This window comes from Typopeltis vanoorti, chromosome 6 (assembly GCF_054136105.1).
Source record: "Typopeltis vanoorti isolate ZY-2024b chromosome 6, IOZ_Tvanoo_1.0, whole genome shotgun sequence".
Taxonomy (NCBI): domain Eukaryota; kingdom Metazoa; phylum Arthropoda; class Arachnida; order Uropygi; family Thelyphonidae; genus Typopeltis; species Typopeltis vanoorti.
In genome coordinates, this window is record NC_143554.1 from 97,257,898 (window position 1) to 97,277,858 (window position 19,961).

The window sequence follows — 19,961 nt, forward strand, 5'->3', positions numbered from 1 at the left end:
ATGGTATCTCTCCCTGAGCCATTCTCCTATCCATATCACCAATTTAATATCCATTCCCATCTGCTCCAATTTGCGTAACAGTGTTCTATGGGGTATCCTGTCAAAAGCCTTAGCAAAATCCAGAAGTACCACTGTGTAGCCAGTTCCTTTGTCCAACTCAGATGTTATTCTATTATGAATAGTTAATAGATTGCTAAGGCAGGATCTACCTTTAACAAAACCATGTTGGCCTCTATAGAGTATCATATCCTGATCCACCCATTCTTGAATTTTGTCTTTAACCAACTTTTCCAATACTTTTACCACTACTCCTGAGATGGTGATTGGTCTGTAATTCAATACTGCAGTTTTAGAGCCACCCTTATGCAAAGGAACCACTTTGCCTAACTTCCACTCCCTAGGGACCATACCAGAGTTCAAACTTAAGTTAAATATCCAGGTGAGAGGGGTTGACAGTTCATTTGCACATTCACGCAACACCCGAGCTGATATTCCATCTAAGCCTACCGCAGTGTTTGCATTTAAGTTTTGCAATATATTTAATACCTCTGATTCTTTAGCTTCAATTCTCACATTAGGTATTGCTGTAGGTATAGAGATATCCTCACTTGGGTGATAGACTTTTGAAAAGGAACTTTTCAAAAATCTATCACCCAAGTGAGGTGGTAGTCTATCACCCAAGTGAGTGAGTCTATCACCCAAGGAGTTATACCCAAATATAACTATCAATAAGTTATTATGGCCGCATTGTTTGACATTATTTAAAAATAAAATAAAATAAATCTGTATTTTCTTATTAAAGTTAAAAAGATATTGTTTAGAAAGTTTTTATTAAATTAAAAAATTCCATTTTGTTCAGTCTGCAGTTACTTGTCAGCTGATAAAATCTACTTGTCACATATGAGCGGTATGTATTTGTCGAGCTCTGCCCTTGATTACATATATAATGAAATGATGGGATAGATTTTTGGAATAATAGTACTTTGTCAAATAAGCACACTTGTTGCAACTTATTTTAATTCAGAAAGTCTTTTTTGACACTTAGTGTAATTGGAAATCACTGAGGTAACCGCTTCAGAGTTAGCTCAAAAGACAAACAAATGTTCATGCAATACTTGCTAAAAAAACACAGCACAGTCTTACAAATGACAGCACATGCTGACTAGAAAATGTAATTTTGTTTCTACACTAATTAAAAGAAACACACGTATTAAACACAGTGAAAATTATTTAATTGTAAATATTTCATCCTAAGTATCCTAGGATATCATCAGTACAGTAGTTTTAAAGTAATAGGAATAACATACAGTTAGGGTGCATGATTACAATAGAATCTGATTAAACGTGCATAATATGCTACAGTAGTAAAAAAAAATAAATAAATAAATAAAATAAAATAAATTATTTAACACAATTTTGTATGACAATTTCCCATACTCTTTAGGAATAGTAAGAACGTCGTTGCGGTTTAAGTTTGGTCTGTGTAGTAGGGCTTCAGAACTTTCTTTGTATAAGCGTTCATGTTTATATAAAGATCTATGTAAAAGTTTAGACTTTTCCCAATGGATCCTATGGTTTGAAATATTATATGGTATGAAATATTTACAATTAAATAATTTTCACTGTGGTTAATACGTGTGTTTATTTTAATTATGATCACACTACAGGTTTCGTTATTTAAAAAAAAAAAAAAAGTTTCTACATTGATATCACACTATATCGATTATTTTTAAATACGCAGTTTTAGCAATTCACAATTACTATTTTAGATCTTTGTTAATGTCATTTTACTTATGAGGGCTGTTCAATGCATCTGTGCAAAGTCTAAGAGATGGCACCACCAGTACAACATATCAAAGTTATTTTTAGTTGCTGGCAACTGTTGGACGATCATACACTAAGTTTCAGTCAGATAGATCCATTACTCTGTGTTTGGCGTTCATTTGAATCGATCAAGTACCGTAATTTGTGAAAAATGGATGAGAAAGAATTTCGTGTAGTGATTAAACATTACTTTTTGAAAGGCAAAACTCCTCAAGAAACCAAAGCTAAGCTTAATGAACATTATGGTGAGTCTGCACCTTTGATTAGAATGGTTTATACAGGGTGTTTGGGATAAATTTGACAGTTTCGTAAGGAAAAAGAAAATCTTCTTTGTATCTATTAAATTTAATGAATTGACAAAAAAACATTACAGGCAGAGTTAATTACAATACGATCAACAAGATTTACTCAAAATAACCACCATTAGCATCGATCACAGCTTCAATTCTGCTTCGGAACCTCGAACAAGCTGATGCTACAGTCTCCCTGGGAAGGGCTGCAAAAACTGTTTTAATTTTATCCATTAACTGGGCTTTTGTATTACTGGAAGTGCGATTGGTGTCTTTTTCAACTGCGCCCCATACAAAATAATCCATGAGGTTAAGGTCTGGGGAGTTTGGAGGCCAAACATTTGGACTGGTGAAGTCGTAGAAATTTTCAGACAACCATTTTTGACTTTTCCCAGAGGTGTGGCAAGGGGCCGAATCCTGCTGCCATACATACGGCCTACCATTGGCTACCCTTGTTATCCAGGGCTTGACTACAGTTAGCAACTCCACAAACAAAGCCCGAATTCCAATGCCAGGGTTCTTCAACACCTGTTTCTGCAGATTTGCGAGGAATTCTGCTGTACGAACGCAATCAGATCGTCTGCTAGGGATCTTTCTTCTTGCTACATCCTCGTAGTCACCATTGCAAGTCTCTAGTTCATGCCTGATTGTTTTTACTGTATTCAGGGAGCATTGGGCAGCAGTCGTAATATCCTTATTTTGATGGCGGGCACGAATCATCATGATACAAGTTATTCTCTTCCATGATTCAGGTGGGTTCCAGCTATCCATCCTTTCTGACATCTTGTATATGAATGAAGAAGGGTCCAAACTTTTAAATGAAGAGAAGTGTGTGTTAATACATGTAACTTACGGAAAAATATAATTAATTATAAATATGTCAAATTTATCCCGAACACCCTGTAAGTGGTTTAGTAACTTTTGAAGTGGCCATATGAGCACAAGTGATGCTGAACTTTTTGGATGCCCTGTTGAGGTTACTACTCCAGATATTATTGAAAAAATCCATGATATGGTGATAAATGATAGAAAAGTGAAGGTGTGTAAAATTGCTAAGGCTGTGGGCATCTCAAATGACCGCATACATAATATTTTACGTGAACATTTACATGTGAGAAAACTATTCACAAGATGAGTGCCACGTTTGCTCACACTGGATCAAAAGCATCAATGTGTGAACTGTTGCAAGGACAGCTTGAAGCTGTTTCAACGGAATCCAGAGGAATTTTTGTGTTGTTTTGTAAAACAACATTAGTGGACAAAACATGGATTCATCACTACCATCCTGAGATCAAGGAACAGTCAAAACAATGGGTTGCAAGAGGAGGAATCTGCACCAAAGAAAGCAAAAACTATTCCTTCAGCAGGAAAGATTATGGCCACCGTCTTCTGAGATGCTCGTGGCATAATCTTCATAGACTTCTTGGAAAAGGGCAAAACAATTACTGGAATGTATTATGCATCTTTGCTGGATCATTTAAATAATGAAATAAAGGAAAAATGACCACACTTAGCGAAAAAGAAGATTCTTTTTCACCACGACAACACACTTGCTCACTCTTCTGCAATTGTGACCACAAAATTGTTCGATTTATGCTACAAAGTCCTTTCGCAACCCCCCCCACACACACTCTCCAGATTTGACTCCCTCAGACTACTATCTGTTTCCAAACATGAAAAAAACATGGCAGGAAAGAGATTTTCATCGAACGATGAGGTAATTGCCGAAACAACTGCCTATTTTGAAGAATTGGACAAATCATACTATATGGATGGGATTAAAAAACTCGAGCATCATTGAACTAAGTGTATAGATCTCAGAGGAAACTATGTTGAAAAATAAAAAATGTTTGTCCCAAAAAAAATTTTTTCCTTCATTGTTGCACGGACTTATCGAACATCCCTCGTATATGCTTTTGAGTTTAGAGTAAAGGATATGCTGTATGTTCATAGATCATGGGATCTTAAATATAATTCTAGATATTAAAGAAAATGTGAATTTTATCCAGACTATTGAGTAATGCTTTTAAACTTCACAGCACATGTCATCCCACCAGCTTATGTCACATGAAGTAGCAAACTGAGCACATATAGTAGAGTCAAATAAAATTAATTACAAATTTAAGAGAAATAAAGTCATTATAGTCAATTTATACTAAGTAGAAACCATAAAATCTAATGGAAAAATGTTGTCATCTGAGGGATAATGTCCACATGCAGGTGAAATATAGCTGGCATTGAATTGCATGCATTTTAAAGTAGATTAAAGCAAATTTTGAAGATTAAAATTACATCTAATTTAATTAGATGGGAAGAAGGGGGGGGAGGAGATATATACATACAGAATACATTACACATCTTCTGCATGTTACTGCAGTTACTTTAGTAGTATTTAGGGGATTTATCATTATTTTTATTTTTTTATTTTTCATTATTTTGATTCTTGATTAGCTTATTACATTTTCATATCCTTTTGCTGAGACTTCTTCAGGATACTACTTCAATATCTATCCCTCTCACCCCATAAAGAAAGAAGGAAAGCTTTATATACATATAAACTATAAATGTTTGTACTTTATATAGTACAACCAAATTACACATAACAGATTAGTCTTATTTCCATAATTTATCTGTCATCAGGAATGAAACCTGGTCATACAGTATTCATTTTCATTAATAGTCTGGAAAGAGCTTCTGGAAAGAAAAAGATGAGATCTGTTACTCCATGAATGGACCACTTCTCTGGATTTGATTTCTACACATTTGATTTGATTTCTCTAGATTTGATTTCTTGCTATAAATACTGTTAACCTCTGCGCTGTTCACAGAATTGCATGAACTCAATTCTGTAAGTGGTGCTGTGTGCAGCCAACATTCGAATATTTATCTGTAGAGAGATTTATGGCAAGAAATCAAATCTAGAAAATGTGTACGAGTTAATATGCAGTGGAGAGATTACGAGAACTGTGTAGCTGTAATAGCACTTCACATGGTTGAAATACGGCCACCTGTTATTTTTGACATGCTAAAAACATTTGGGATCAGTAGGATGTTTGCATATCGGACTATTAATTGTTATAATGATGCAGAAATGTATCTGACCACCAAAGAATAGGTTGATTATGCTAGGTTAGAATGCAACAGCTTGTGAGGGCTGTGAAGGCACGCCTCCACCGTAATCCTGTGAGAAAGTGATGTTGTGAAAGATGAACATTTCACAGAGAACGATGTCATGTATACTGACTGACCTGTTGGTGGAAGCCTGTTGTCATTCTGCTGGACATTTCCTAACACCACAATTTATGTAGCTGAGGATGATAAAATCAAAGACACTTCTCTGGTAATATGTGAACAACAGACACAGAGCTATCCTCTTCACAGATGAGAAGATTTTAACCATTGAAGAGTCATTTAACTACCAAAGCAATGGCCACACAGTACAGTGGTACCTTGGTTTGCGAGCATAATTCGTTCTGGAAATGTGCTTGTAATCCAAAGCACTCATATATCAAAGAGAATTTCCCCATAAAAAGTAATGGAAACTCAGGTGATTCATTCCAAAACTCAAAAATATTCATATAAAAATGATTAATACAAAATACATATACCTTTGTATACCTTTTTTTGTATTTTTATTATGTACTGTATTTAAATGTAATACTGTATACATACATAAAGTAATCGAATTTATTAATCACATTACAATTACATATTACAGTAATTGTATTGGGTAGGACGACTTTCTTGTCACTAACGGAATCATTGCTATCTGTTGACTCTTTTTCTTTTTGTGCAACTTTAACAAGGAACCTATCCAATGACACTTGCTTTTGCCTCCTTTTGAGGATTTCACGGAAATATGACATTGCATTGTCGTTAAACAGATTCATCGCTCCCAGTGCCACAGCCTTGCTCGGGTGGTGCTTTTCTACAAAATTTTTTGTTTTTTGTAGATGTACCTGGCAGTTTACTTACGAGGTCGGCGTACAAGGCCTTTACCTTCTCACAGATCAAGTTCTCGGTCACATATCACCTGCTAGTAGCTTCTCGTTTATCCACACCAAAAGCAACTTTTCTACATCTTCCAGAATACGTGGCAGTTGCTTTGATACTCTCGTGACTCCTTTTGCTACATCTAGCCCCCCTTAGTTCTTTCTTCTTTAATACTGTGCAAATCGTTGACGTAGACTTCTTATAAAATCTTCCGATGGTGGCCACTTGCATACTTTGTTTGTGCTTCCCGATGATTTCCTTCTTAACTTCCACCGTAACCATCTCCTTCTTACCACCTTCCTTTTCAACTCTTTTCTTCATTGGGACCATTGTCGTAGTACAGTTAATAAAAAAACAGTCACTACATTTGGATACAGAATAAAAAAATGCTTTATGCACACACACACACACACGTGGTCACAACACTAGCACGAATGTTGACTATATGAATGAGGTATGTCGACTGAGACCGAGCATGCGAGACGATTACTCACAATCTCGAGCGGCTTGTGATCACGTGATGCTCGGCAGACAAAGCGTATAGGTAATACTCGTATTGCAAGACCTCGCTCGTTTATCAAGTTAAAATTTATTAAAAATTTTTGCTCATCTTGCAAAACATTTGCAGACCAAGTTACTCGCAATCCAAGGTACTACTGTACATGCCATAGCACCCAGGATTCAGTGATGGCTTGGTGGTGGTGGTGGTGGTAGTGGGGATGACATCGGGGGGCGGGGTATCCAAATTGCACTTTTGTGAGAAAGGGAGGGGTCAAACCCTCTGCTATAGTGTATCAAGACACCGTGCTGGAACCTGTGGTACAGCTCCTGAACAACACCTTGTTTCATTGTAGGCAGTGGACCTTCTAACAGGACTCAGCTACACACAAAACAGTGGAGGCAAATGTGCCAACCCCCATATAACCATACATCTCAATGGCTGTGTGAAAGTCCCAAACTGAATCTGTTAGACTTCATTTGTGGTTGGAGCTTGAGAGAGTAGCCTGCAATAAATGACATCTCAGTATCTTCAGCCTGAAGGTAGATTTGGAGCAAGCAGTGGCACCATCAGTATGCCTCACAGATTTTTATCTGAGCGAGAAGGCAAAAGGGGAACATTTTGAATACTGAGTGCTGCTATATGCACATTTTACATGTAATTTGTATGTACTGAAAGCTGTAAAATGATTTACTGAAACATTAAAGATTTATTTGCTGTTCACGTTGTAACAATACTGTTAAACCTTGATTAGGTAGAATGGTATCACTATACTAGAATGCTGACTGAGCAGATAACAGCATATAATAATTGCCTCAGTTGTCAACAACTGTGATATCATGTTTATCATTTCTAATAACTATCATAGTGTGTTATAAACTGTCAGTTGTGTTTAGCCTATGAACAAAGCGATGTCAAAGATTGCGCTGAGAAAGGTATCTTGCCTTTTAGAGATGTTCAAATTATTTAACCATCAGCTCACTCATGGTATCAAATGTTCTATTTTAATATTTTTTGTGCAAATAACAGACATTGAAATGCATCTTTTTATTCTCCACATTCATGATTTTTGTTTTATCATTTTTCCTTTTATCTTTCAGTTTTTTTATCCTTTGAATTACTTTTATGTATCATTTTGTTTCATACCTTTTAGTGTATTCTTTTATTTTCTATCTTTTTGTTTTTAATTTTCTCAATTTTTTTTAATTGTTTCACTGGCTGTACCAAGATAATCACTGGATTTCATCTTGTACGTTTCCTGATTCTACAGGTTTTTTATCTAATATCTATCTATCTATAGAGCAGACAGATATTAGATAAAAGCCAGTATTTTAATGCATGAATCACTGCTGGCTATATTAATATAGGTTTATATAGTTTTGAAATTTTTCTTTATAAAAAGCATATCAGTTTCTTCTTTCTATGTACTTTGCAATTTTTTTTTATTATGCTTGGCTAGTTTGTTAAAGCACAAGAATAAAAAATATTTAATCTAATTTCAGTGCCAGATATCTTATTTTCAGCACAAACTTTATTTTTTTTTATATCAACATACAAGACGTTTTTTTTTTCTTTCCTTTGATATTTTATTATTATTTTTCAAGAAATTACAACATATCGATATTTATTATGATAACATTAATTAATATTAATACTTCCTTTATTTTCAACAATGTTACATTGCCATTACAAAACAATGATACATTCATGCAGTACTAACACCTGGGTAAATGAGGCTGAAGAAAGACCACTCTATTGCACCACAGCAAATACAAATATGAGAGGTTATTCATGGAATCTGCCTCAGTCCTGAAAACTTGTCAAACTTCACCAAATTTTGGTGCATGAAACTCCCCAAATTTGGGAAGCACTCATCCTCAGATCTACAGCCGAAGAGCCAAGACTACCTAATTTAGCCACTACTGGATGCCATTTAGGACTCTAGGCATGACTTTGGCTGCCTTTCTTCAACCTCATTTACCCAGCCTGCATGCACATGTTGTTTTATCCCTGATGATGGATGTAACATTGCAAAAATATAGGAAGTATTGATTAAAGTTATTATTATTAAGAGAGACCCCAAGGGAGCTCATCGAGGGAGGTCATACTATTTGCACCAGCTGTTATACCTGTTCTTGAATTCATTCACACTAGTTGCATACACATCATCCAACAGCAATCCATTCCAATCACACACTACTCCATGAGAGAAAAATCTAGCCCTAATCTCCTTCTTGAAATTATTCATTCTCAACTCCCATGGATGTCCTTGCATCCTTTCCCCACCTTCCATAAAATGAAAAATTCCATTTACTGAAATTTTGTATAACCCTTTCAGAAGTTTGTAAGTCTCAATCATTTTATTTTATTTTATTGTTTGTTTGCTCCTGCCCACAAAAGATTTATTGTGGGTGGGCTAAGGATTTTTTTTTCTATTTTTATCAATTTTTATATATTTTTTTGCATTTTTAATTAATTTTTTTTGCATAGTTTGGAAACCCTGCTCTAAAGACCAAACATGGAACTTTTTCAAGCCATTTCGGGTCTCCAATAAGCTGGCCAGTGGTCTCACACCAGGCAATGACATTCATCTTCCACCTAAACATAATCACAAACATCCATGCCCATGGTGGGATTTAAACCCATAGCCTGTTGGTTGGAGAGTGGGTACACTAACCACTCAGCTAATCAGGCCAGCCGATAGTGTCTTAAGCCTACAAATTCTCAATTAGTCTTCATAATCTGTATTCCACAGTTTTGATTGCACTCTCCACTGTATCAGAATCACAGGTGAGATCTTATCAAGGCCTTGCAAAGAAGCAAAATGATCATCTTTACATGTTAAGGTTTGTTTCAGCATTGCCATTATTCTGTGAGTTGTATTTACAATTTTTGCTATATGATCCTTGAACTTCAACTTCCTGTTTACTAAAACTCCAAGATCCCTAGCCTCATCGGTTTCTTCAAGCATAATCCCACCAATGTAGTATGACATTGGATATCTAATCACACCAAAGTGTATGACTTTAAATTTATTAACATTGAAATGACAGCCATTTTTACATGTCCAACTTATTCAAATCATTCTACAAGTAGTGCATATCAGCAGTACTCCTAATTATTCTACCTATTTGCATCATCAGCAAATAGCTTTGTCACATGTCAAATCCTTCCCAATGTCATTGATGTATAGATTGAATAACAATGGACCAAGGACTGATCCTTGAGGCACATCACTGGTTACCTTGAATCTTTTAGATTATGCACTCCATATACAACTTTTTGATATCTGTCAGTCAGCCACCTCTTATCAAGGCCAATAGTTTATAATCCAATCCCATATTCTCAAATTTATGCAGTGGTCTTCCATGCAGTATTCTTTATCCATTACCCTTGTCTAAGTCAATGGCAACATTGTTATAGAATGTGAGCAGGTTGCTAAAAAATGACCTTCCCTTAGTAAACCCATGCTGTTCATTGCAAAGTAGAGATTCTCTGTCAACCCATTTCTGAATGCGAGCCCTAACTAACTTTTCCAAAATTTTCGCCACCACTCCTGAGATACTGATTGGTTGATAGTTGGATACATCAGTCTTCACACCATCCTTGAAGTTATCATAATTAATATTGATTATATGTTGTAATTTCCTGAAAAATAATAGTAATGTATAGCCAATGTATAAGCCTTTCCACCAGAATTCTCTGATTTATTTTTCAAAACATTTGCTATGATAAATACATATGAAGAGAAAAGCATACTATTTCTTTGTTACTAATGGGCATGTATAATAAAAGTGAGAGCTTCTTTGAAGTTTAGAGGGTCATGCTGTACTATAACTTGGCTGGTGAGGAGGTTCATTTTTGAACATATATATATAAATCTTATTAGTATCTGCTCATATTAGTTTTACATTTATGCATCATCCCGGAACAACAACTCAATTCCAGATAGTGATAAAATGGAGTATTAGGAACTCCTTTAAGACCTGTCTGTCATAATAATGGATTAAATATAGTGTTATTGAGCAGCTCCTAGATATAAACTAAAATACACAAACATTATTCAAGAAAAAATGAAAGAGTTGAGTACAGGAACCAAACTTTGGAGATTTAGTGGCAAGCCCTGAAGAAAACACTGATTGATTCAGCCAGAAGGGCATGTGGTGAGGTTGTCTGCAAGGATTGAAAAATCAGAACTCTATGGTGGACACAGAAAGTTAAGTGAAGGAAAAGAAGAAAGCATATCAAAAGTTCCTGGCAAATAAGTCAATTTGTGCTTTTAGAGAATACAGAGACAAATGTAAGAATGCTAAACACTGTGTAAAACTAGCTAAAAAAAAAAAGTCATGGGAAGACTTTGGTAAGAACATAGAAAATAAATATCAAGAAGGTGGCAATATATTCTGGAGGTTGTTGAAGAAGCTCAGGAATGGAAGAAAGAATGCTGTAAAAGGACTTAGAGATGATACAGGTGACATGAAAACTGGAGAAAAAGATATCCTTGAAGTATGGAGTAAATAACTCTGCCTGAAGTTGGTTACTCTGAGTAGTGATCAATCCAGCCAGTCCCAAGCCTGGATGAAGGAGGAGGGGTTGTCATTGGGCTGGCAACCCAATCACATAAAAAATTTGATGCTACAAAACCTTCGAACAGTACTCATTGGCAACCGACCTGGAATGGAAAAAAGGATATGATTGGATTACGAAGTAGACCAAAAAAATAAGAATAAAATAAGAAGAGATATCAAAAATGGAATATGAAACAATGAAACAAATAGGAAAGATGAATGAAGTTGCTAATGAAATGCTGAAATATAAAATAGACCTCATTGCACTACAAGAAATGCAATGGCAAGGACGGGGGAGAATTGATAAACAGCATTATAGTATTATTTATAGTGGTCCCAATGAACAAACTGGTCAGCTGTGTACTGGCTTCATAGTAAGCAAGGAAATACGGAAAAGTATGTTAGAATATGAAGCTATCAGTGACCGAATATGCAAAATAAGATTAAAAGGAAAATTTAGAAACATTACTGTCATTTCCCATGCACCAATTGAGGAGAAAGAAGAAATTGATAAAGATCAATTTTATGAGCAACTTGACGAAGTCTGCTGTAAGACACAAAGGTATGATATTCTGTTAATCATGGGAGACTTTAATGCTAAGATCGGGAGAGATGAAAATCAAAAGCAAGTGGCAGGAATATTTACATTACGTGATAAAAACAATGAAAATGGTGATTTACTGATGCAATTTGCAGTCAGAAAGAAATTATTCATAAGAAGCACATTGTTTGCACATAAAGCAATTCACCTGGGAACTTGGAGGATACCAGGCATGAACGAAGTAAAAGAGATTGATCATGTTTTAGTGTCGAGACGTCATTTTTTTCTCTGTCATTGATGTGAGGAGCTGTAGAGGCCCTAATTGTGACAGCGATCATTATCTAGTGAAAATGATTATAAGAGAAAGATTATCAAATGTGATAAAGATGAGAAAAAATAAGGCTGGGTTATGGGACATAGATAAACTTCGTAATGATGTAAAGGAAGCTAAGAAATACCAAGATAACTTAAACTAAATTAAATAAAACTGAAAATAACATAATTGATGGATTCAGTGGTATTAATGGAAAATGGAATAGAATAGAAAATATTATTAAAGAAGTGGCTTCTGAAATGATAGGTGAAAACAACTCATAATGAAGAATGGTTTTAAGAATGTGATGCAGCTATGAAAGAGAAGAACAGAACCAGAACACAAATGATGCAGCTAAACACTAGAAGTAATCGGGAAAGATACAATGAACTTAGAAGAAAAGCAAATAATATACTAAAGAAAAAGAAAATTATTATGAAACAAATAAAAGAAATAGAGCAACTTAATACTCAAAATGAAAGTAGAAAATTTTATGCTGTTGTCCAAAAAATGAAAAAAGTATTTCAACCAAGAATTAGCGGATGTAAAGATAAGAAAGGAAATTTATTAGGAGAGGAAAATAAAATAGTAGAGAGATGGGCAGAATATTTTAAGGATTTATTAAATAGAGAAGAAAATGGGGAAAATATTCAATTAGAAACAAGAAAGGACATTGATGTAGAAGAAAATACCCATATAAAACCACCGACAACTAGTGAAATTGAAGCTAAAATACAAAAAATGAGAAATAATAAAGCACCAGGAGAAGGTAATATAGTTGCAGAATTACTGAAACATAGAGGGGATTCAATATGTTTTGCACTACAGAATATATTTTTGACAAGGAAGAAATGCCAGACAGCTGGAATGTTGGCATAATCTGTCCTATTTATAAAAAAGGAGATAAACTCGACTGTAGTAATTATAGAGGTATTAGGTTAATGTAGTTTATAAAATTCTTACATCCATAATAAATGACAGGCTTAACCACGCTACCGTCCAGGACGTATATATACGTCCACATTACCATGGATGCTAAGTGCATATTAAAATTGTAATACCATTGATATTACATTGAAATTTATGATGGATACAAAGCTTTTGAGGATGCGTATTTGATCTTTAATGGCTGGTAAGGTGATTAAAGAGATTACTGAAAAGAAAATAGGAGAATATCAGTGCGGATTTAGATCAAAACAGAAGTACCATTGATCAACTTTTCATTATCAGACAGATGATGGGAAAATGTTTTGAGCATGCAATAGACCTATATATGTTATTTATAAACTTTAAGCAAGCATTTGACAGTCTAAACAGAGATAGTCTACAAAAGGCTATGAAAGAATTAGAGATACCACCAAAATTAATTAGATTAGTAATGATGACGATGAAAAAAAACAAAAACAAAAGTTAAAATAGATAATAAATTTAGTGACCCCTTCAAATTTAATAAAGGTGTAAAACAAGGAGATGCGCTATAACAACATTATGCGATTAAAGATTTAGATCAAAGAGGGACAATTTTTAATAAATCAAGTCAGTTATGTGTGCTTATGCTGATGATATAGTCATTGTGTGAAGGACTAAGAAACGGTTAACTGAATTGCATAATGAACTGGAAAGAAAAACTAGTGATATGGGATTAGAGATCAATGTAAATAAACTAAATATATGGAGATGTCAACTTCAGAAATAAGAAGAACACCACAGAATCTACAAGTTGGACAGAAAATTTTTGAAGGAGTGACCAGATTTAAGTATCTAGGAGATATTGTTGAGAATGAGAATTATAGCAACTAAAGAACACATTTAAACTGGTAATAAAGCATATTATGCAAATATGAACATGATTAAAAGCAAGCTAATAAGCAGAAATACTAAAATACTTATATATAAAACTCTCATTAGACATGTGGTTGCATATGGAAGCAAAGCATGGACTCTTAGTGAAAAAGACCAAGACAATTTGAGGAAATTTGAAAGGAAGATTATAAGAAGAATTTATGAACCTGTTGAAGAAAATAGTGTATGGAGAATATGTTACAAAGAAATTAGTCAGATACTATAAGAAAATATTGTTAGGTACATAAAAGCACAGAGATTGCAATAGTTAGGTCATGTAGAGGGAATCGAAGACTTCCGTATGCCAAAAAGAATACTGAGAGAAAAGATATATGCAACAAGTGAAAAAGGAAGACTGAGATTAAGATGGATTTATAACATAATCCAAGACTTGACTACTATGAAAATAAAAGGCTGGGAAAGACTAGGCAAGGATAGAAGATCGTGGAGGTAAGTTGTACAGGAGACTAAGGCTCACAGTAGGCTGTAACTCTGGATAGTAGGTAGATTTGGAGTAAATACTTGAAAAAATTGTTAAACGAAACAAGCAATGATAGCATAGTGGTAAAAAAAGACTCAACAAACATGCTGTCAAGAATACATATCCATACTTGAAGTAGAAAAAGCCATCAAAGGCCTGAAATGCAGAAAGGCAGCAGGAGTAGATGATATTCAACCAGAATGCTCAAGTCATATTCCCCATGTGCCCTCGAGGGTACGGAAGTCTGACATATGTCAGTTTACAGGCCGAAGTTAACCCTGTGAGAATGGCCAGTCCTCAGCAAAGTGCCAACAGCATCGAACGATTGGTTCCCTTCCAACTACTTACCACTCAGACTTGCTTAATGTTTTGCATGAGCCATTAGTAGCGGAGACGCTCTACCAATCGACTAACCTTTGCAGAAATGCTCAAGTATGAAGGTAGTATAAAAGTCTTACAATAGCTGCACTGCATAGTTCAGAAGACCTGGACAGAGGGACGAATTCCAGATGATTGGAGTAGAGCTCTCATAGTACCCATATATAAAAAGAGAAATAAAACAATGTAAGAATTACAGAAGTATTTCTCTACTGAGTGTTCCTGATAAGATTTATCCAAGTATACTTGAGAAATAGTTGAGAAGGATTGTGGAAGAACAAGCTGGATTCAGACAAATAGAGGCTGTCAGGATGAGATCTTCACTTTACGACAAATAGTTGAAAAATCATGGGAATATAACAAAGATCTGTATTTAAGTTTTGTAGATCTGGAAAAGGCATATGACAAGGTGCCAAGAGAGAAGCTATTCAATACGCTGCAGTTATATGGTGTCAATGGGGCATTATATCAAGCAATACTTAGTCTTTATTTGAGTTGTAAGTCAGCAGTTAGAATTGAAGGAAGTACAGGAAGATGGTTTAATGTTATATCTGGTGTGAGACAAGGATGTACATTATCTCCTCTTTTATTCATTATCTATATGGATCATGTTATGAAGGAAAGTGGTATTAAACGTGATATCAAAATTGGAGATGTTAATGTCAGCTCTTTGCTTTATGCAGACGATGTTATCCTTCTAAATAAATCTGCTACAAGTCTGCAAGATTTCCTGACTAAATTGAATAACTGTTGTAATAGATATGGTATGAAGGTCAGCAATAACAAGACGAAGACAAGGAAAATAGGCAGAAGATATCAACTGCATCGTGAAAGGAGAACCTATAGACCAAGTAAAACATTTCAACTACATAGGCACGATTTTTAGTGAAGATGGTAAATTAAATATAGAAATAGACAAGAATCAACAAAGCTGGTATGGTAGGAAGTCAACTGAATAAATTTATATGGAATAAGAGAGAAATTAGTCAAAACACTAAATTAGCTGTATACAAGACAGTGTTCAAACCAATTTTAACTTATGGATCTGAGAGCTGGGTTAGAAGTAAAACACTTGACCAAAGACTGGAGACCACAGATATGAGAGTCCTGAGAAAGATTAGGGGCATGAAGGGATGACATCAATGGCAATATCATATTAAAAACGAGGATATTAGGAAAAGACTTGACATTGTCAGCATCCAGGAATGCGTTAGCAGAGCTAATCTCAGATAGTATGGTCATTTAAACAGAATGGGCGAGGAAAGATTTGCAAAACAAGTGTTTTCTGTCAGGTTGGCAGGAAAAAGACCCAGAGGAAGACCAAGATATAGGTGGATTGATACAGTAAAAAGTGCCTTGGAAGATAGAAATATAAGCTCTGATAATGTTGGAGTCTTGACCAGTGGCGCACCCAGAGGGGGGACCAAGGGGCCTGGGCACCCCCCAAAGAAAAGGGAAAAACACTAGAAAGATTTCCAAAAATCTTTTCGTAATTAAAATTCATTTTTTTAATTTATGTTGTGTGCTACTTATGAATTAGCGATCACTGTAGATGCTCAGTTATAGGTCATATGCGATGTGTAGTGTGTATTCGCAAAATGTCTACTCAACTCGGCCCCCTCCAAGATTAAATCCTGAGTGCGCCACTGGTTTTGACAGGTAACAGACTGATTTGGAGGAAATTGTAGATAGTACACTCCTTGAGGGTACATGGCAGGAATCTGATGATGATACAGTGTTATTCCTGTTTTCTATATTATTGCTGCATTGTTTTTTAAAAAAATAGATATTTGAGAACCACAATTAACTTCTTTATAAATTCTGTATGTTAATATTTTTATTTAATTCTATAATTAAATAAAAATTCATTATATTCATTATATAAGTATTCATTATATTTTTATCAGGTGGTTTTGGTGTAGATTTTTCTAACAGTGTGAAGAATGTGAAAGAGGGAATTGAAATAGTAGCCAAAGGAATACTAAGTCATGGAGTTACATCATTCTGTCCAACACTTATCACATCACCACCTCATAAATATGAACAGGTATAATATCTCTTTTTCATGTACTTAATTAGTGTGACATCAGTTTTAAAATTTTGTATCTCTCCTCTCCTCTACAATGTATTTACTGAATAATAGTCAATATTCTGAAATTGAGTAGATTTGATAGAATTAGACAATGAAAATCCTTATTTATTATTACTACATCATACCTCCAGAGAGTCCAAAGACTCAAGGGAGGGTGCCTAGCTACAGCTCTCCATTTCCACCACTCAAATCCACCAAGCGTACATCATATACACCAGGGCTGTCCAAAGCTCTGCCCATGGACCGCATGCGGCCCGTGGTGCAATTTTGTGTGGTCCGCCTTGTGAGTTTTGATTTTCACAAGCAATAAAATAACAATTTGAATCAAATGCTTATTAGATATTTTAATTCTATCATTAATCGATAATCTCGATGTTGGTAATTTTATTTGGTGTTTTTACATCACTATATACTCGCATGTTTTTCAAATATTAGATGTGTCAAAGAAGCATTCTTACTCTGTTTTGTTCCAATGTGCATGCTCCAGGCACTCACAGGGAACGTGAGCATGCAATTAGTGTTGTTCGTTTTGTTCAACTTTCAAGGTTTTGTCGCTGCTGCTCACCAAATTACTAGATTCACATTGTTATGCGGCCCTCGGATAAATCTTTTTTTTTTTTTTTTTTAATGCGGCTCTCGGATTACCTAAGGTTGGACAGCCTGATCTACACCAACGCCATCTACCACCTACCACTACTATTTTCACAGACAATCACAAACATCCATGTCCACGGTGGGATGCGAACCCACAGCTTTTTTTTTGACTGGAGAGTGGATATACTAACCACTTAGCCAACCAGGCCGAGTGGTTATGATAGAAAGAAGCTTTAAAAAACAGTCAAATCATCAGCTGGCAGTGTTATCAATGTTTCCAACTGACTTTTATGAACAATGATCATCCCCGACATTTCCCATGGTATGGTCTCTTTCCACAAATGGGACTCGGGTGGAGCGAGTATTACAGTCTTGAATGTATATCTCCCCTTGTTGTGAGGAAATACCAACTGAACCTCTAGGTGGTTTAGTCTCCATAATTTACCAAAATTAATGGTTAATGTCTTTTATCACCTGGTGAAAGACCACTGCCCTGATTTTTGGAGGTGTGAAGTAACTACTGTCATATGTTTCATCCCCAGAGTAGGGTCTGGCTTCTGTTCCCACTTTCTTCTCACAATAACACACAGTAATTGTTATTCACCTATATAACTACAGCACATAATAGTCACTTATTTTTATTGTTTCATGGCTGAAAAGAAAACTGGAGGTGTGTCACATAGTAAAGCATGCACAGAGTGAAAAGAATCTTATAATGTTGTTGTGAGTGAAATGGGGAGATTTTTGGAACTCAAAAGCAGATATTTATGAAGTCTTTCATGTAGAAAGAAAAATGTTTATAAATTATCAATTCTGTTACAACAATGATGACAGAACAACTGTTGGAGTATGGGGGATTGTGGCAGGGTTGATTTTTTAATTATTATGAAAAAGCAGATATTTAGGAAGTCTTTCATATAGAAAGAAAAATATCTATAAGTTATCAATTATGTCCGACAATGATAACAGAAAAACTGTCGCAGTGTAGCCACTTGCAGTGGCTGCACCGCATAGTTCAGAAGGCCTGGACAGAGGGACGAATTCCACTTGATTGGAGGTAGAGCTCTCATAGTACCCATTATACAAAATGGGAAATAAAACTGAATGTGAGAATTACAAAGGTAATATTTCCCTACTGAGTGTTCCTGGTAAGATTTATGCAAGTATACTTGAAAAACAGCTGAGAAGGCTTGTGGAAGGAAAGCTTGCTGAAGAATAAGCTGGATTGAGGATAAATAGAAGCTGTCAGGATCAGATTTTTACTTTACGACAAATAGTTGATCATGGGAATATAACAAATAATGAATATAAATCATGGGAGTATAACAATGATCTGTATTTAAGTTTTGTAGACCTGCAAAAGTCATATGACAAGGTGTCAAGAGTCCAAATGGCAAACACATCATCAAATGGTAACCTCACTAGGAACTTGCATGTAGCTGTGGTAAGTATTTTGTTTTCAAAGTATTCCATGTAAAAGTTTGTTAAAAGGGGAAGGAATCCATAGCAGTATCATGAATATGTTTGTAGATTTTTTCTCTCCATGTAAAGTAACCTTTATACATTGTAAATTTGAAATATAGGAAAATTTAGACTTTATTAAATTAAGAGTGTCTATTAGTGGTACATTGTCCGTGTGGTTAGCCTAGTGGCTATGCGCTTCGCACCATATGCCTGGGGAAGGAGTGTCCTGGGTTCGATTCCCGTCGAGGAGCTTAAGGATCTAACTCAGCCATAGCCAAGTTAGCCGGTCTTGGGCATGGACAGCTGAGTTTTTCATCCTACAAGCAGGCAAACCGCCCCCCCGTGAACACATGGATCTACAGCCATAAATACTTAACCCCCCATGAGGGGGCTCAACTCACCCCAATAGGGAAGGGGGGATTTATTTATTCATATGGAGGAAACTCCATATAAATAAATAAATAAAGTGGTACATTAGTAATTAAAGAAATGACATCAGAACTAACCATTGTCTGAATTTTTAAGGATATGATTTTTAACTAATGATATGATATACAGAAGAACAATAACTTGTTTGTCCCTGCCTGTTAAGTCTTTTTCAGAAACCAAGTGATTTGATGAGCTGATTTAGCCACTTTTGTGATGTGCCTGCTAAACTTCAACTCCCTATCCACCAACACTCCCAAATCCCTGGCCTCATCAATCTCCTGGAGTATGGTTCCACCAATGTGTTATACTGCTGCTAATCTTTTCACCCCAAAATGCATAACCTAACACTTTGCCACATTAAATTGACATCCATTTTCCTTAGCCCAGTCCTCCAAACTATCATTTTGCACAAGTTTGACATCCTGTGCACTCACAATTGCTCTACCCAACTTTGCATCATCAGCAAACAAGTGAACACTTCCTCTCAGATCCTTTCCTATATCGTTAATGAACAAATTGAAAAGTAGTGGTCCAAGAACAGAGCCCTACGGCACACCACTAGTCACAAGCCATCTTTTAGACTCAACTCCTGAATAAACCACTCTCTGGTATCTCTCCATCAACCACCCTCCTATCCATCTCACCAACCTTAT

The 19,961-nt window shown here is 35.5% G+C and overlaps 1 protein-coding gene across 2 annotated transcripts in view; it reads left to right on the plus strand.

Moving 5' to 3' along the window:
* Window positions 1-19,961, plus strand: part of LOC150105735 (N-acetylglucosamine-6-phosphate deacetylase) — a 104,440-nt gene that overhangs the window by 23,815 nt on the left and 60,664 nt on the right. For both annotated transcript variants that reach the window (XM_090395042.1, XM_090395043.1), the window contains exon 3: window positions 16,637-16,776. In XM_090395042.1, coding sequence (XP_090251168.1) covers window positions 16,637-16,776 — 140 coding nt within the window. The remainder of the gene's footprint in view (window positions 1-16,636; window positions 16,777-19,961) is intronic.